Source organism: Sciurus carolinensis, chromosome 10, assembly GCF_902686445.1.
Source record: "Sciurus carolinensis chromosome 10, mSciCar1.2, whole genome shotgun sequence".
NCBI lineage: Eukaryota > Metazoa > Chordata > Mammalia > Rodentia > Sciuridae > Sciurus > Sciurus carolinensis.
In genome coordinates, this window is record NC_062222.1 from 5,008,022 (window position 1) to 5,026,376 (window position 18,355).

The 18,355-nt window shown below is 41.0% G+C and overlaps 1 protein-coding gene across 2 annotated transcripts in view; it reads left to right on the top strand.

The window, feature by feature from the left end:
- The window catches only part of Fat4 (FAT atypical cadherin 4), a 158,191-nt gene extending 145,029 nt beyond the window's left edge, over positions 1–13,162 (top strand). For both annotated transcript variants that reach the window (XM_047566294.1, XM_047566295.1), the window contains 4 exons: positions 1,415–1,539; positions 3,202–3,419; positions 7,900–8,161; positions 10,181–13,162. In XM_047566294.1, the coding sequence (XP_047422250.1) occupies positions 1,415–1,539; positions 3,202–3,419; positions 7,900–8,161; positions 10,181–12,045 (2,470 nt within the window). In that variant the 3' untranslated portion in view covers positions 12,046–13,162. The remainder of the gene's footprint in view (positions 1–1,414; positions 1,540–3,201; positions 3,420–7,899; positions 8,162–10,180) is intronic.
- Positions 13,163–18,355: the final 5,193 nt, after the last annotated feature.

The window sequence follows — 18,355 nt, forward strand, 5'->3', positions numbered from 1 at the left end:
AAATACCCTTAGGTTATTATCATGTTCATCCTGCCTAGTATCCCATAATATGAATGTACTCTATTTTAACTACTGTTGTATACCATAGTTGTTTCCATTTTTACCAATATATTAATAACCCTGTGATCAACATATTTTCACAAAAAATCTTTGCTGACATTATTTTCCTTGGATAAGATCTCTGGAAATAAAAATCATAAAGATGGAGCTATCGATAACTTCTAATGTTTCTAACTTAAGGGTTTTAGGCAATAGGCATTTGTATTTTTTCTATATTTTTCTTGTTTTGCTACAAAGTAGCATTATCCCAATATTATTATTGATAGATGGTACCGACAGGGCTGAGATTTCATACCACTGGTAATAGTGTGGTGTACCTCCTTCTATATCTTTCCCCAAGTTCAACAAACACATTTGTAAATATCAATTTTTTTCTCTTGAATATATGCTTTTAAGTCAAACCTGCTCAGCCAAAGCTTCCCCACCTCCTTGGACACCTCTCCTCCTGTCTACTTCACTTTTGGCCTACCACGAGCCACAGTGACATTCTTAGAACAAATCAGTTCCTCTTGCCGCTCTGCTCTAAACCCGGCCCTAGTGCCACGTCTCACGGGATGACAGTGAGGAGTCCTCGCCCTGGCTTACGTGTCCTCCGTGACCCGGCCTTCCTTCCTTCCTGAGAGCACGGCCTCTTGCTCCCTCTGCTGCAGCCAGACTGTCCCCTGGGTGATGGGTCCACCTTCACCTTGCCGTCTCCTCTGCCGGAAATGATTGTCTCACCCTTGCTGCCTTTGCCCAGCTTTTAGAAAAGATGAACCCGCCCCTCACTGTCCAGTTCAGAGATCTGGGAAACCCCAAGATTCTCATACACGTCCTCTGTCTTACTTATTCCACTGAACTTACCTCCAACAAGCTACATGTTTAGTTAAGGTTTCCTTTATTGTCTCTTTCTCCCAAAGAAAAGAATAGTATTTCATGAATGCCTGGATTTGTTTTCATCACCTACCTCCATGCTTACACCAAAGCTTGGCATTATCAATAGGCATCCGATAATCCTTAATTGCCTTAGTAGCTTGGTGGAGGAATGTGGAATGGAATCTAGATGTGGCAGCTGTAACATCTTAGCCCAAGTTTTATGTGACCAACATGTCTTACTTGAATACGCACTGATTTAAAGAATAAATTGTCACCCCTTCTGTTGATGTATATTGTTTTTGTTTGATCATCTCTTTTCCTATAAGATGGATGTTGTGTCACATGATGACTTCCAATTTGATTAGCTGATAACGTCTTGTAACCTGAGCGTCACATGATTACTTGAAATTAAACAGGTGGATAAAAGTGTATATCTGTGTTTAGCACACTCCCTCCCGTCCTGCTTGCTTGATGGCTCTCTGTTATGATTATATTTTAGATGCCCCCGACTGGAAGGCGCTTGTACTCGAAACCCCTGCCAACATGGTGGCACATGTATGGATTTCTGGTCATGGCAGCAATGTCACTGCAAAGAAGGACTGACTGGAAAATACTGTGAAAAATGTATGTAAATGGGTCCATCTTCCACTGGAAAGTAAATAGTCATGACAAGTATAAATGCATGCACCTGAAATACATATTTGAATTTTTTAAATTATGTTTTCATTCCAAATATTTAAAATAGTAAATATGTAATAACTGGTAAAAGATAATGATATTCTTAATTAAGGTTCTTTAAGTATAGAAGAGTGGCCTCCTTTCAAGGAGTTACTCACTAATTTAATCTTTAGCTTTCATTTTACAAATATATTTTATTGAGTTATTTTTGTGTTACCTGAAAGAATGCTAGGCAACTTAAAAGGTCAGTTGCTATATTCAAGCTGTAATTTAATATCATCCACCATTAGGGAATATTTCTTTGGTTAATTTTTTGTGCTTAGTAGAAAAATATACACAGTAAATCCTGCAAACACTGCTAAAAACACAATACAGTAGCAACATAATGTATTACAATGAAGGTGAGACTTTCAATGTGCAATCAGTTGGAATTGGTTTTGACTATTACTTTCTGAATTCTTCATTAGCTACTTGTCTTTTACTCCTTGGTTTTATTTTTAGTAAGACATGACTGATAATCAAACCATCATTAGAAAATGTTTTTCTATCATTTCAAGATGTATATTCTACTAGTTCCCTCTAATGGGACCTCTTTTAGAAGAATTACTTTATTTTCAAATAAGTGGTTACTACTTAATTCAACTGCAGGCACCTGATTACTTTTTAAAGACTCATTTTATTTTATTATAATATGAGAAGGAATAGAAATGAATGATAAAATTTAAGATATTATATCTAAAAGACCTTGGTAGTAGACAGTATAATTGTATGCAATTACTTCAGATATATTAAAAGCATAGAAAAAATATGTTGTCACATGACATTTCTTAACATAAGTGAGCATCTAGGAAGTAGAAATCTAATAAATCTGGAGTATGAAATGAGCCATTGGCTTGAAAAATGCGAGTCTCATTGTCTTAAATCTGTATAGGATTCACAGATAATAAATGTTACCTTTTGAAAGTATATCATCCAGTGCTAAGATACCTTTGCCCCATTTCTGTTTTTTTCTTCAGTTTTGTCATTGGTTTAAACTTCCATAGTTCTGGAATATGAACATTTTAGCACATTATTATAAATTTTAATTATATATGATTATACATGATGATAAACTATACACAATTACTGAAAATACAGTGTCTCAATTATAAGTATTTGAGTGTACACTTCTTTAGCCAAATTTCCAAAGATCAGTCAAAGACCAGAAGTCATTGTAACTAGTAAATATATTCACTTATGAATTTTGGATTTACAGTGAAATTGATTAAAAACAAAATTTTCAAGTGCATATTTTCAACAGGTGGCTGAGTCTTCAAATTTTCATGATTTGTATTATGAGGCAAGCATTTTGGTGAATATTTCCCAAATGATTAATGACTGTCATAAATCGTTTTATGTGTCATGGTTCTGAAATGGATTTAAGCATTTGAAATAAATTTATGTAACAACTCACAAATGGAAATTGTTTTTTTCCACCGTAAGATTAGGGCCATTAATTCCCCAAACTCTATCTTCTTTGTCCTTTTTATTTGACTTCTGTCGCTATAGAAAATGTGCTGAGATGTGCCTGAGGGGTACTCACTTCTCCCTTTCCTCCCTGGCTTCCAGCTGTCACCCCGGACACTGCCCTGTCACTGGAAGGCAAGGGACGCCTGGACTACCACGTGAGCCAGAACGAGAAGCGGGAGTACTTGTTAAGACAGAGTATCCGTGGCGCCCCTCTGGAGCCTTTTGGTGTGAGCAGCCTGGAAGTCAAGTTCAGGACAAGAAGCGAGAATGGCATCTTAATCCACATCCAGGAAAGCAGCAACTACACCACCGTGAAGGTGAGACAGCCATGGCCACTCCTGAGGAGACCACCTGCCGCCCCTTTAAGTCACTTCTCCCTCCCTGACCGTCCCCTCCTTTACAACCCGGTGGAGTTCTGACCAATGCTGTGCACCCGTCCAGTGCCATCTATCTTCACTATTGCCCAGGCACTGGCCGGAGGAGCAGAGGGCTGAATGGGCTGGTTTCTGACACTCTGTCTTGATTTCTAGGGGACCACTGCCAGGCGGGCAGCACAGACAGAATTCGTTGCAATCTATTTTGTCCGGTAAAAAGAAAATGTGTATTGCTTCCCCCCTACTTTCAAGCCAAGCAAAACAAAAAGATAATGTCTTTGAAATGGAAAAACAATATTCTCCAAGAATTATTTTAACTATTGATAGGTATATGTTATTTGGTAAGATTGGCATGCAGATGAACATTTGGAAATGATCCGACTTTATTTTGGGCTATAGATTCAATCACCATCCAGGTAAATGTTGTGAGATTAAGTACATTTTGGATGTATTCTAAGGGGAATTTCACCTGATCTCTGCAATTGTTTTAAGTACTCTTTAAAAATTATATTTCATGGCAACAATAAATGGATTTATCATTAACCTTTTACATTTCTAATCTTTAAACAAGAGGCTCACCTGGGGAATAACTTCATGACACATGCTTTTCCCACCTGCTCTGATCTTTCTGAATTCCTGAAATGGTTATTTTGCTTTCTTTCCCACAAGTAAGTCATCACCATGTTGACCATCCGTTTTTCAGTTTAGTTTTTTATAACTGCTTTCCATTAAAATCGTTTTGTGTATTACAATTCTGCTGATAATTTTTATATGAATTCTAGTGAATTCTCAAGGAAACAAGACCACACTTGCTGAATTCACCTACAAATCAATTTTTTGAAATTGACTAAAAATTCAAAAATAAAAGAAAAATACATAGAAAATGATCAGAAATTATTTTATTTAATTCACACCTAATACAAAAATTAGATGTACTTTTCTAAATTTTAGACTTTTTAGCCTCAAAATTTCTCAACTAAGCCAACCTTGGTTGGTGGGTTGCTTGTACATATCTTTAGTAAGTTGTGCAAAAACAAATCTTCTTTTAAATTCTCAAATTATAGTTCCTTAATTGTTGCCAAACAGGGCGATTTTGCCTCCCCAGGGAACATTTTGCATTGCCCGTAGCACTGTTGACTGTCACAGTTGCGGGGTGGAAGTGTTCTTGGCATCTGCTAGGTAGAGGTCCTGAATGCTGCCAAACTCGCTGTGAGGCACGCAGCACCCTGCAGCAAAGACCCATTAGGTCGAAGGCGTCAGCCCTGCTGAGCTGGGGACACTCTGCCCTAATTCCATGCAGGAGAACATCCTCAGGTTAAAACGTCACCCTCATTGTTGAAACAAAGGTCCCAGTTCCAGATTAATAAAACAATTACAAACAGGACCCACAAGTCATTGACAATACTATAATTTGGTGTTTACAAGTTTCACTGGAAAGTGCATTAGAAGCAAAGAAAGTAGCGGAAGAAGTAGACCCTCATCGTCTATGAGAAACATCTTTGTTTTGAGAGGCATTGACACTGAAGTCTGTGTTATGCTGCTTCCAAATCCTTGTGCCATGTAAATGACATAGGAAGTATTTCTGTACGCCCTCTCTTTAAGCCAAGGAGTTCAGTCAAATTGCAATGTGCTTGGAGGAATCAGAGGCAGAATTTGTCTTCCTTAAGGAAGAAGCAGAATGTCAGGATCCATTTCTGTCGCTGTAAATTCTTGCAAATGCAGTAGGACTGCAGTTTCTCCAGATTTTGTTATGCTGGTAGCAAATACTTAGAGATTTTCTTTTCTTGAGGAAAAAGTGACTGTTAATGAATAGTCATGACTAATTCAAGCCCACATATGCATTTTTGATATGAAAATTTCAAAAAATCAACTTTCCAGATTTTAAGGGGCTCAGCAAATAAATATACAATAATATACAAGATGAGGAGGGGGGAGGCCAGAAATAAGAAATTAAATGGATTGTTAGTGGCTATTTTAACAAGCCAACTACTCAGATAACAGGGATAGGAATGTCCCCTTGAAGGCTGGGAAACTGGTTAGAACGAGTGTTACTTCTCAGCTAGCTCATCAGAGTCTCCTGGCTTGCCTCTTTCCTTATTTTGATGTGCTTTCTGACCAGTGCTTTTGCTTTCTTGCTTTCCATGTCCTCAACCATCTTGCCCCCCTCCCCACACACACATGAAGAGGCGAAAATGAGGAAGAGTGTTGGGGAGGCAGGATTCTGTACGGGTAGCCATGGGAGGGTGTCAGAGATAGCTGTGTGAGGGGAGAGAGGATGCAGAAGTGACAGGCTCTGTTCCCGTAAATTAGGAAGAGAAAATTTCAGAGAGAAAGGCTGAAGTAGCGCATCTTTGGGTACCCTATTTAAAGCATTTCACAAACCTCCCCTCATTCACCTCATATCAGGTAGCTCCGTATTTGGAATTCTGTGTTATTAGTCAGTTGTTCATTTTTATTTCTGCTCCAAATCTGTTCTATTGTTTTGCTTTATTGGTTTGGGTAAAGGCAGATATATTGTATAGAATTAGAACAAAGGATTCAAAGTTCTATATATTCAAAAATTAATAAATAAAGGAGCAAAATGTATATAGATAAATAACCAAGAAAAAGCTTAGCATGCTTTTTGAAAGTTAGGAAGGATATAAGTGTCAAGTGGAGTCTTATTGGGGAGAAGGAAAACATTAAGAGTGTGTTCATCAGTTTGCATTGCTGTGACCAAAATACCTAAGGAGAACAACTTAGAGAAGGAAAAGTTTGTTTTGGCCCAGGGTTTCGGAGGTCTCAGTCCATGCCCGTAGACTCCAGTGCCCTGGGCTTGAGGGGAAAAACAACATCATGGCGGAAGGGCACAGCGGAGGAAAGCTCTCAGCTTAGGGCAGCCAGGAGGCAGACAGAGTGAAGGGGCCAGGGAGAGGATTAACCCTTCCAGGGCACGCTCCCAGTGACCCACTTCCTCCAGCCATTCCTCCCTGTCTACAGTTACCACCCTCTAGTCCATTAATATTACTAATCCATGAAATAGATTAATCTACTGATAAGGTCAGAGTTCTTCATAACCTCTGAACATGGCTGCAGACCCTAACACATGAGCTTTTGTGGGGGGCATTTCAGATCCAATCGGTAACATTAAGGATGTTATAGTGGGATCTTACATTCCTACACCCCACTCCTATTCTGTGGCATATTCCAAGGGCTTCTTCATCGGAATTCCATCAACTAAGAGGGTGGCATGGTGAGATCAAGTGTGGGACACGCACAGAGCTGGCAGGAGGCCCTTTCCCAGGCTCCTTACAAGGCTTCTAACTTACTAAAATGGCTTTGCTGTTTCCATCACATCATGAATTGTTGCCCATTGATGAAATGTTATTGTCATTTAACTAGATTTTTTTTTTTCCATTCTGAGTTTGGTACTGAAATGTACTTTTATCTGGAAAGATTGGTTTAATGAAGTATCACTCCGCAAGTAATGTATGTCAATGGGGTACACGGGTTTTCCACGGAGTACAAGTGAACTGTTGTTAAGTCTACCAGATGTGTTTGTTGCTTGTGGAAATGGTGTTTGAGCTGAGTGACAAGCTGATCCATCCCCCTGTTCCCCTCATGGCCAGTGGGACCCCCCTGCACCCTCTGCCAGGGTGCCAGCTCTGCCTGGCTGTCCCAAAGAGACAGTACCTCTGAACCTGGTGTCCATCTTGTCTCATAAAGTGTCCTCTCTAGTGCTGGACACACAGTAGCTAGAAACGGAGTGGAGTGCGCTGTTATCCAAGACTCTGCTGGGCGAAGCAAAGGAAACCCAATCCCCTCAGATAGATGGAAAAGACAGCCAAAGGGAAGCCTTGCCCAGACACCTCGTTAGTCAGAGTCCACCCTTTATGTTTTTCGTCTCAAGAAATGATATAAATAATAGGCATCATTTTTTCCTAAAATTCCAGTATGTAATAGATGAGAGGTAAAACAATTTTTTCTTGTCTTTAGTTTTCCAACTCTGCTTCCTTTATGGAAGAGCATTCATTTTTCATCTTGCAAGTGGCTTTAACACTTTTTGATCACTAGGGGCCTTTGATTAAGCATGTTATGTATTACTAATAGAATACACTTGCCACTGTCATGGTAATAGAATCTCACAATGGTATAATTTGCTTATCTTAAGATAGCTATTATCTCACATTATTATCTCAATTGTGTTCTGGAAAATAACTATGCATCTTGAAAAATTAGCTTTAAGTGTAAGACTCCCTGGAGAACCATTGAAATTTCTAAATATGAAATTAAATGTTACCTAAAGTTTTAGATACAGTGTCTATACATATATACCTGTAATACTGCCAGACTTCTCAGCTATTCCAACTACTTTAGATTGATCAGTATTTTTATTTGAGCATATCACATTATAATTGCATATTCTTTTTCATGTGTTTTCCAGATTAAGAATGGCAAAGTACATTTTACATCAGATGCAGGAATTGCTGGGAAAGTGGAGAGAAATATTCCCGAAGTGTATGTTGCAGATGGCCACTGGCATACCTTCCTAATCGGAAAGAACGGAACTGCTACTGTACTATCCATTGACAGGATCTATAACAGAGATATTGCCCACCCTACTCAGGATTTTGGTGGTCTTGACGTGCTTACTATATCTCTTGGTGGAATTCCACCCAACCAAGCTCATCGAGATACTCAAGCAGGTAAATGTTTCTATGGAGTGAGTCATAAAGGAAAGGAAGAATTATTACTCAAAAAATGGGTGGTTTTGTGACGAAGCTGGAAAAATCATATATACAGCAATAAAATCTACTTCACAAAACGAGTTAGATTTCTGATACTATCGATTATGAATATTCCAAGACCATCCTAACTACCTTTAGACAGTTTGCAATTCGTCATAAGCTCCTGGGCTTGGATGCCTTGTGAATCTACCAGGCATTTATGTACATATTCGTGCATGTATTCATCCATAGCCACTCCCCCCATGGAACACATGAAACAAGGGAGACAAACATCCATGAAATCCTAACACAAATACTATTTTAATCTATGAAATATGAATTGAAAGGAGGATGTAGAATTTTAGGGGTTTGTGAAAGAAAAGCATAAGAAAGTGAAACCTATGTGGGGAATGGACACAGGTATTTAAATCTGAATAATGAGGTCAAGTTAAGAGATAAATTTATATCGAAGAAAATTCTAGACCATGATGCAGTTTTGGTTGTACTGCAGAACAATGGGAAGTTATTAAACACAAAAGTGTCAAGATTAGATATGCAGGTGTGCTAAAGATCTTTCAGGCTAACATGGAGAATGGATTGGAGGACACAAGTAGACTTGCAGAAGCTATTTGGGAGGATGTTCACAATGAACTGGGCAAGGCACTTTGAGCTCTGATTAATGTTATAACCAAAAGGGTTAGAAAGAAGTTGACAGGCAATATTCTAGAAAGTAGTATCAACCAAACCGTTGGTGATTTTGTAAGGTTTGGGGAGGTTTCCAACTTTTTGACTCAAGAAAGGGTACTGTTGGCAAGAGAGGACTCTACAGCATAGTGCAAAGAAACATCTTTCTGGAAACACCAAGATTTCGTTTTGACACAGTTTGGTTTTGAAGCACCTTTGAGGAAGAATTTGGATGGATGTGCTAGAACTCAGAGGTAGACATAGGCTAGAAATATATAATTAGGAGTTTTCAGTGTCAGTAGAAAATTGCAGTATCACCCCTGGGTGTGATTGATAACATGAGGCTGTAGAGGGAAAAGAAAGTCTTGGACTTTGCTTACCTTGGGTAACTCTGAGACTTAATGACTGTCTAGAAGACAAAGGGTCAAAACAGGAAACTAATAAGAAGAAACCCAGCAACGTAGGAACCAACTCAGGAGGTGTCACCGAAGCTCATGGAGAAAGTTATCCGGGGTGGAGATGCCAGTTGGATGGAATGAAGAGTCAAATAAGAGGCAGAGAAAATTTGGGACAGATTAATGGGGTTAAAGCATAAAAGTTAAATTCTAGGTTACAAATTCTTCATATGTACTTAACTTATTTTAGAATGTAGATTATGCCAAATCAAAATAGATTCCTATGCTTTAGACAGGAGCAATGCAGCTAGCTGCATTAGTACATGCCAATCTAACAAAGCATATATATGTATTATCATTATTACCCCAAAGGAGCCATTTTAGATGTTTTTTCTAACCCTGTGGTTCCAATCTCATGAAATATTAATGCCACAGCCAGACTCTCTGTCCATCCTCTGGAGACCCACAAAGCACTGTGAGAGCTAAGATTTTTCTTTTGCTTCCCCAGAAACTGTGTTTGACTCCTTGGGAGTAATATTACCTCCATCGATAATGCATAATCTTGTGGTTAAAGCTTTAGGCCTGTTTTTTTGTTGTTGTTCTTTATACTTACAAAAATAAATTTGATTTCTATGTATGCAACTCTTGGTATGTGGGCTGTAAAAACAGACAAGTAAATAATTAAATGGAAGAAAAGAGGGAGACCATGAAAACCAGTCCAGTCTTCCACGAGTCTTCAGAACCTCAGGGAACCAAGCATCCGCTGCTCGTTTTTGCTGTGGGAAATCTCAGAAGATGCAGATTGTCCTGCCTTTGAATTGATGGCGGCTCTGAGACACGATTCCCAAACTCGCTTGAGCTGTCCCCCTTTGAGCCTAAGCTTTCTCTAACTTGCTTTCCTGCTGCTTCCTCCCCGCAGGGTTCGACGGCTGCATCGCGTCCGTGCTGTATGGTGGCGAAAGTCTCCCTTTCAGCGGGAAGCACAGCTTGGCATCCATCTCCAAAACCGACCCCTCGGTGAAGATCGGCTGCCGGGGCCCCAACATCTGTGCCAGCAACCCCTGCTGGGGCGATCTGCTGTGCATCAACCAGTGGTACGCCTACAAGTGTGTGCCCCCGGGCGACTGCGCCTCGCACCCGTGCCAGAACGGGGGCAGCTGCGAGCCGGGCCTGCATTCGGGCTTCACGTGCAGCTGCCCGGAGTCGCACACGGGAAGGACCTGCGAGACCGTGGTGGCCTGCCTCGGCGTCCTCTGTCCTCAGGGGAAGGTGTGCAAAGCCGGGAGCCCCGGGGGCCACGTGTGCGTTCTGAGCCCCGGCCCGGAGGAGCTGTCCCTGCCGCTGTGGGCCGTGCCTGCCATCGTGGGCAGCTGCGCCACCGCGCTGGCTCTGCTGGTCCTGAGCCTCATCCTGTGCAACCAGTGCAGGGGCAGGAAGGGCAAAGCCCCCGCGGAGGAGAAGAAGCCCAAGGAGAAGAAGAAAAAGGGAAGCGAGAACGTGGCCTTCGATGACCCGGACAACATCCCCCCCTACGGGGACGACATGGCGGTGAGGAAGCAGCCGGAAGGGAACCCCAAGCCCGACATCATCGAGCGGGAGAACCCCTACCTGATCTACGACGAGACCGACATCCCGCACGGCCCCGAGACCGTCCCCAGCGCGCCGCTGGCCTCGCCGGAGCAGGAGATCGAGCACTACGACATCGACAACGCCAGCAGCATCGCGCCCTCGGACGCCGACATCATCCAGCACTACAAGCAGTTCCGCAGCCACACGCCCAAGTTCTCCATCCAGAGGCACAGCCCGCTGGGCTTTGCCAGGCAGTCGCCCATGCCCCTGGGGGCCAGCAGCCTGACCTACCAGCCCGCCTACGGCCCGGGCCTGAGGACCAGCTCGCTCAGCCACTCGGCCTGCCCCACCCCCAACCCCCTGTCGCGACACAGTCCCGCCCCCTTCTCCAAATCCTCCACGTTCTACCGGAACAGCCCGGCGAGGGAGCTGCACCTGCCCCTGAGGGACGGGAGTGCCCTGGAGATGCACGGGGAGGCCTGCCAGCCCGGCGTGTTCAACTATGCCACGCGGCTGGGGCGCAGAAGCAAGAGTCCGCAGGCCATGGCGGCGCAGGGCTCCAGGCCCGGGAGTCGCCTGAAGCACCCAACTGGCCAGATTCCTCTGGAGTCTTCTCCTCCGGTGGGACTCTCCATCGAAGAGGTGGAGAGGCTGAACACCCCTCGCCCCAGAAACCCCAGCATCTGCAGCGCGGACCACGGGAGGTCGTCTTCAGAGGAGGACTGCAGGAGGCCGCTGTCCAGAACCAGGAACCCGGCGGACGGCATTCCCGCGCCCGAGTCTTCTTCCGACAGCGACTCCCACGAGTCTTTCACGTGCTCAGAAATGGAATACGACCGGGAGAAGCCCGTGGTGTACACTTCCAGGATGCCCAAGCTGTCCCAAGTCAACGAATCGGATGCTGACGATGAAGATAATTACGGAGCCAGACTGAAGCCCCGGAGGTACCACGGCCGCAGGGCTGAGGGGGGACCCTCCGGCAGCCAGGTGGCAGCACCCGGGGCTGCCGACAGCACTCTGCCCTTGAAGCTTGGCCAGCAAGCAGGGAATTTCAACTGGGACAACCTTTTGAACTGGGGGCCTGGCTTTGGCCATTATGTAGATGTTTTTAAAGATTTGGCGTCTCTCCCAGAAAAGGCAGCAGCAAATGAAGAAGGTAAAGGTGGGACGACTAAGCCAGTCCCCAAAGATGGGGAAGCAGAGCAGTACGTGTGAGGTTTACATGCTGGCATCACGAGAATACAAGAGCGAGAGATCACTCAGACCATGGTAAGGTTGCCAACTAGGTTGGGTCACATTTGAGAACAGGCCAGTATGGACTGGTGGTTGAGAGAAACAGTGAAAATAATTACCACAATGCTGCTGAAACAGACTCCAAACAACTCTTTAATTTAAACACGCTTGGTTGAATTCGTTTTCCTGCATGCATTGTATTTTGTAGCTAGCTACGTGGCATGCAGCATTTGGAAAGTTTTGATTATTTACCAGTGTTTGGTTTGTGATTCTGAAATTAATACCGTTACCATTGCAGAAAGAACTTGTGCTCTCTCATAGTGGGTATGTGTATTGTGTCCATCGTATTATTTTAATTATGTTTTACATTGCAAGATCCCTGAGGTTTAACCAGTCCTGTGTACAGCGTAGTAAACAGCCTTCCCATCCTTGAAGGAAAGACCATTAACCCTTTTCAGAATTATAGATTCCATATTCTATGGTGCTCAGAAATGGCTGAGTATTTGCTTAAGTTTTACGAGACAGTGGGTACTAAGATGAAGTCATTTTGTTCAGCACTTTAACTCTTTCTTACAAAATCATGTTAAAACTTCTGAACCCTTTTGCAAACGTGGCCTCCTGACTTTCCTCAGGCTTCCATGAGGAACGAAATGACTGCGTGTTGGCCCCCACGCGCCCCCCCCCCCCCACTGCACAATGATGATTCCAGTGTACTTCTAAGAGACACTTTTAAAAGTTATTTATTGAAAAAAAAAGTTCTATGCTTTTAACATGTTAACAAATTGACCTGAGCAAAGCCTATGATTGGACTTCTATTTCATCCATTCAACATTTTCCCAAGTACCCAGTTTTTATAATTTATATAAAATCAAGTTGCAACTCTTCTTACTTTCTGTCATTTTGTAGATCATTTTTTAATACTGTGTAAAAACTTTTTTTACACCTATGCTGTGTTTTTGATACTGATATTTTCCTATGCTGAATAGTTTTCTTACTTTCAGAGAAGGTAAGAAAATACCTTTTTTACATTTGTTACTTATGTAACGTTCATATTTTTCACATTTTGATATTTGTAACATACTGTATGCTTTCTACTTGTAAATGCCAACAATAGAATTAAAATATTTATTTAAAATACTTTGTATTCAGAGTGTAACACTAAACTTTCATCTCTCTGCCGCCCGTTGAGAATAGACTCTACTTGTCAATGGAGTATAGCAAGTGGAACAGAATCATCTACTTTTCAAAAACACTGCTGTGGATGATTGCCAGAACAGATATTTTAAAGTCACATTAGTGCATTCCTACTCATCAGAGTTCTTGGATGTCCCTGGAGCATAATGAGTCTAGACGAGTCTGGTCTTAAGGGACTAACATTTTCATGAACCCGATTTAAGCATTCTAGCAATAAAGGTTGGGTAGTTCCCAGTAGAATATAGTCACCGAAAGCTAGCTCTGAACCAGGCTTATAGTTAGAGAAGTAGCAATGATTTAAAGTGAATTATGGAAAAGTGTCTGGGTCAGATTTTCTCCAAGGATCTAGCTAAAATTTTCTCAGTCCAGTAGTAGGGAGGAGTAGCAACTGTGAAAGCTATGCTACATAGACCTCTCTTTACTGGATCTAAACAGAGTAACGTGCTACCTTAGCCAAGACCAACCACTCTTTTCTAGAAGTCAACCAGCAGGGGAACTACTCAGAAAAATAATAATAATAATAATGGTATGGAAGAGGATCCATTTATATGCAAATAGTTATACCTTAAAGACTAAGACCTGTAAAAGTTACTGCGCAACCTCAGAACTCTCTGGAATTATACATCTTGATATTTGTTAGGAGTGTTCTCCTTTAATACTGACTGTTCCATACTGATGAGAGGTTTTAAAAATGTAGAGATTTTGGCAAATGAAATATCCATTAAATTAACATCAGCAGGTTGAGATGTACACCAGAAACATTCTGTCATTTAATACTTTGGAGACATTTTTTTTTTTTTTTAATTTCAGAACAGGATATAAAATGCAGATATTTACTCTAAATTACTTTATTTAATGTGGCTTAGACACCGGATGTCAGGCCCTAATCTTATCCACTGCTCCCCATACCTTTGATGAACCAACGTGTTTTAGTATTTCCCTGTGAGTTGTAGTATTGTGAATTTATTCCGCCAATATGGGAGCACGTTGTTCACTTCGTTAACTCAGAAATAGAACAGGTTAAGAGGTATGTTCCCTTGAAAAACTCTGAAGCATCTCAGTGTCTTCAAGGATATAAACTCTATAATTCAGAACAAGGCTGAAAGCAAAATGCAAACATGATTATACTAAGGGTTAAGTGGAAACTTCATGCCAGGGGTCCCTATTCTTTTTCTCTAGGAATTCTTACTATTCTCTTGATGGATCAATCCCAGTTTAGAACAAAGATAGCATTCCTATAGGAAAATCTCTAGTGTATTTTTGTCTTGTTGGAATTTTTTCCATTGAAGTGAGGACCAATATTGTTGCACAACAAATCAGACATTTTTGAAAGTCTCCCTTAAAATGGAGATTAATGTTTAACTTACTGAAGTCATGTAGTGACGTAGCATATATATTGAGGAGATAGATTTATAGGCAATTTGACAAAGTAGTAATCCCCATAAATAAATGGTTGCTTGCATGCTCACACCTAAAACCATGACCTTAGAATTTTAATCCAGCTGCTGGAAAGGTTTATTGGATGTCCTGGAATACAGTCACTCATTCTGCTCTCCTTGCATTTTGGGACATGGAGGTGACATTATTTACTGTCATGGAGGTAGCATTACTTGCTTTCCTCTGTCATGGGAGTGACATTACTTACTTTCAAGCGAACTGAAATACCCTTGTGGATATGCTGCCAGCCAGGACCAGAAGCATGTGCCAGGGGACACATGGGACTAGAAAGGACTGTGCACAGCACTGAACTCTGCCCATTAAGTTCCTTAGGAGAATGTTGCTGTGGTTTTGAAGAGTGTTTCTTGAAGTTTAGAAATTTCTACACTGGCATCATGGATGGCTTGTTAAGATAAATTAAAACCATTTTAACACAAAGAAACTGAGAAAGCCTGGGGCACAGCCCCCACATGCGTGCTGTTTACCGAAGGCTTCCCGGCGCCGGGCTTGATGGGGAACACAGTGCTTGCAATCTTGACAGCTGTGTCCTTTATAAATACTTTATTTATAAGGAAAAATAAGATGCATCACCGAGTATCTTTATTACTTCCAGACATTCCATGTAAGAACAAATCACTATTGTCATGTAAATGAATTTTATTTTATTTGAATTTAACATTATGGTAAAATGCAATTGGAAAGTGAGAATGATTTTAAGGTTTTGAATTAATAATTCAGCAATGCAATTTTTACTTTTCCCATTCTATTTTATGTCATAGATTTGATTTAAAAGGGCTGACATTTCAAAATGACTGAATTTACCTTCCCTTAGGAAAAATAAACCTAGAAATGAAATACATTTTAGCACATTATCAAGCCTTCCAGTGTGAAGTAAAACATTACACCCTGTAATTAATCTAGCATATGTCCCTTAAAGATGCGTTCAATGAAATGCTGTGCTAAGGTTTGACACAGTAAGCCAGTCAGTAGTTTTAATGGTTAGTCAGTTCGAGTGTTACAGGTTAGTGTTATATACAAATTCAATGTATTCATTTATTTTTAGTGAGGGAAAAGTCACTATGTTCTAGTAAAGTTTAACTCAGTTCTGGTAAATCTGGTGCAAGTGAATATCAATGCTTCACTCCTAACATAACCTACTCATCTATGGCAATAATTGTAAACAAACATATTCTTCACTAAAGATCCCAAAGTGCAAATCCTTTAACACAGATATAAATTGAGCTTCAAAGAAATTCAGCCTCCTGAGTTAAATTTAATCACAAACATAATTAATGTCCTTTATATGCCAAGCACTCTTCTAGCTTATAGGAACAAAAGAGTGAAGAAAAGTGATAAAGAACAGCCTGGATAACATGCAAATTCTAGCAGAAAACACTTACCCTCAACCAAAAAGAAGCCATAATCGTAAAGGATCATATCCACGGATGTCAAGCCAACTGAAGCAGGTCAAGGACAAACAGGTTGACAGTAGAGTGTGTATGCTACTTTAGATCAGTGGTCAGGGAGACCTTGCTGGTGATGGACATGTGCTCAGAGACTTGAATGATGCAGGTGAGTGAGCTGTGAGCACCCCTATTGTGTCACCTTTGTGGGCAGAGGCTGTGGCCTGTGAAAAGCTGCAGGAGGAGATTGTTCCGTATTAGGGAAGCAGCAAGAGAGTCAGTGTGGCCAGACCCTTGTGGACATCAGCAAAGACTGCACCCAAATATGTATGGGCAGGTTGTGAGACAGAGCAGGCCCAGAAACAGAATTGTTGTTGAAGCAAATCTTCAGAGGGAAAGTGAGTCCCAAGAACATGGCATCCACTCACTATGCACTGAGGCCCAACAACCAGAAGACAAAGTGAGACCATGAGTGACTGAGCTGAAAGTTGATCCACGCTGTCCTTTATGACCAGGCAGTGCTGAAGGGACTGTAGCAGGAAGCATGTTAAGATGCATATTAATAAGGTTTCTGTTTCCTTATTACTGAGGCATGTCCTAAGTATCAGGTACCACTGATGAGGAGGTTGTAGAAATGTTCATTTTACAAATCACATTCCTTTTGAAAGTAATGAGATGGATGCATTTTGGAGGGAGGAAGTAAAGGTAGGGAAGAAATCTCTAAGACATGACAGCAAATTTATGCTGAAATTCAAGGTAACCGAGGGCTGATAAATAGCTTTTAAGAAGTGTTTTATTTGTTTAGAGTAAGTATAGCAAACTCCAGATTTGCACCACTAATAAACATTTTTCAAAGGGCATTGAAATTTCAGAAGGAAGAATGCTGAAACGGGATTAAGAGGTAAGGACTTAACCATGAAAACTCTTGGGAAAGTCTTTTTACGTACTGTAGAAGATGCATGTGTTGGACACAGGGTTGTATTAGAATGCACATAGGTAATTCTGGAAAGTCATCAGTTAAATTAACGTAGATAACCTAAAGAATATTTACATTTAGTAAAGGAACGTGTGGAGTGAAGGACAGACTCATCAAATATTCATGCCGCATGTAATAGACTCAAAGTAGACTTGCCAAGATACATTTGCGAGGGGGTCCATATCTGAAGAAATGGGAAGTTCCACAGAAGGTTTAAAAATACTTCACCTAAAGGCAGATGATTTTCAGGTGACCCATTTGGAAACGTACAACTGTATTAGTTTATGAACAGTTTGCCAAACTCCCAAATCAGGTTTCAAAGTACAAAGTTGGTCACCATGGTATTTTGGCAGAAAGTTGGGATCATAATCTATGTACCATTCTAGCCCAAATAAAATAACCAATGATGTACAAAGTTCCTTGGCAATGTCACTGAGTTCCCCATCTCAGATTGAAACCATATTGCATGTGGTACAGATGTTGATCAAAATTTTGTCAGAGTAGCTGCTTGCTCAGGCAGCCTTCCCCTACTCTCTTGGCCAGCTGCAGGCCAGAGAGCTGCCCAAAACACTTGACCTTGAAATCACAAAGTAAAATATTCTAGGGAAATATCTCTTTAGAAAAACAGAATGATTAAGACAGTAAACTGTATAACCTATTCCCCAAACTGGTAATTATTTTACAGTTATGAGTTGGAGAGAAGAGAAAGGTATCTTGTCCTAAAACTGGGGTGATGCTGCTTAGAAAGTCAGATGATGAGTTGTTTTCTTTATGGGGACAGCAATGAATTTAGAAATGGTTTTTGGATAAATAGAAAATAAAAAGAGGGATGTCTACTTTTGCTTTGGCAGAACCATCAATCATCAAGTAACTTGAGTTGACAATCAACTACTCTTTAACAGGAAACCATTCATGTCTTAAAATGCTTCCTCTAAACTAGGTAGAAAGCATAGTATGATCTGTGGGCTGATCCATTTCTATATCTATCTTTATCTATCTGTCTGTCTACCTATCAGATATATTTTCTTTTAAATCTTGTAACCAATGAGTTTTGGATAGTATTACAAAAAAGATGACAAGTTGGAGCTGTTAGTATAAAAAGCTATCAAAAATATATTTTCATTTGAAATTTTCTTAATTTATGCAGCTTCAGATCAAGAATAGATTGAGTCCAAGAAATGCTCAGCAGATTTAAAGCAATAAAGCCAATTTTAACTCAGAGACAGCTTTCTATTCATATTAAAGTACAACTCCTGGCCTTTCTGTATTTAATGGCTACTTT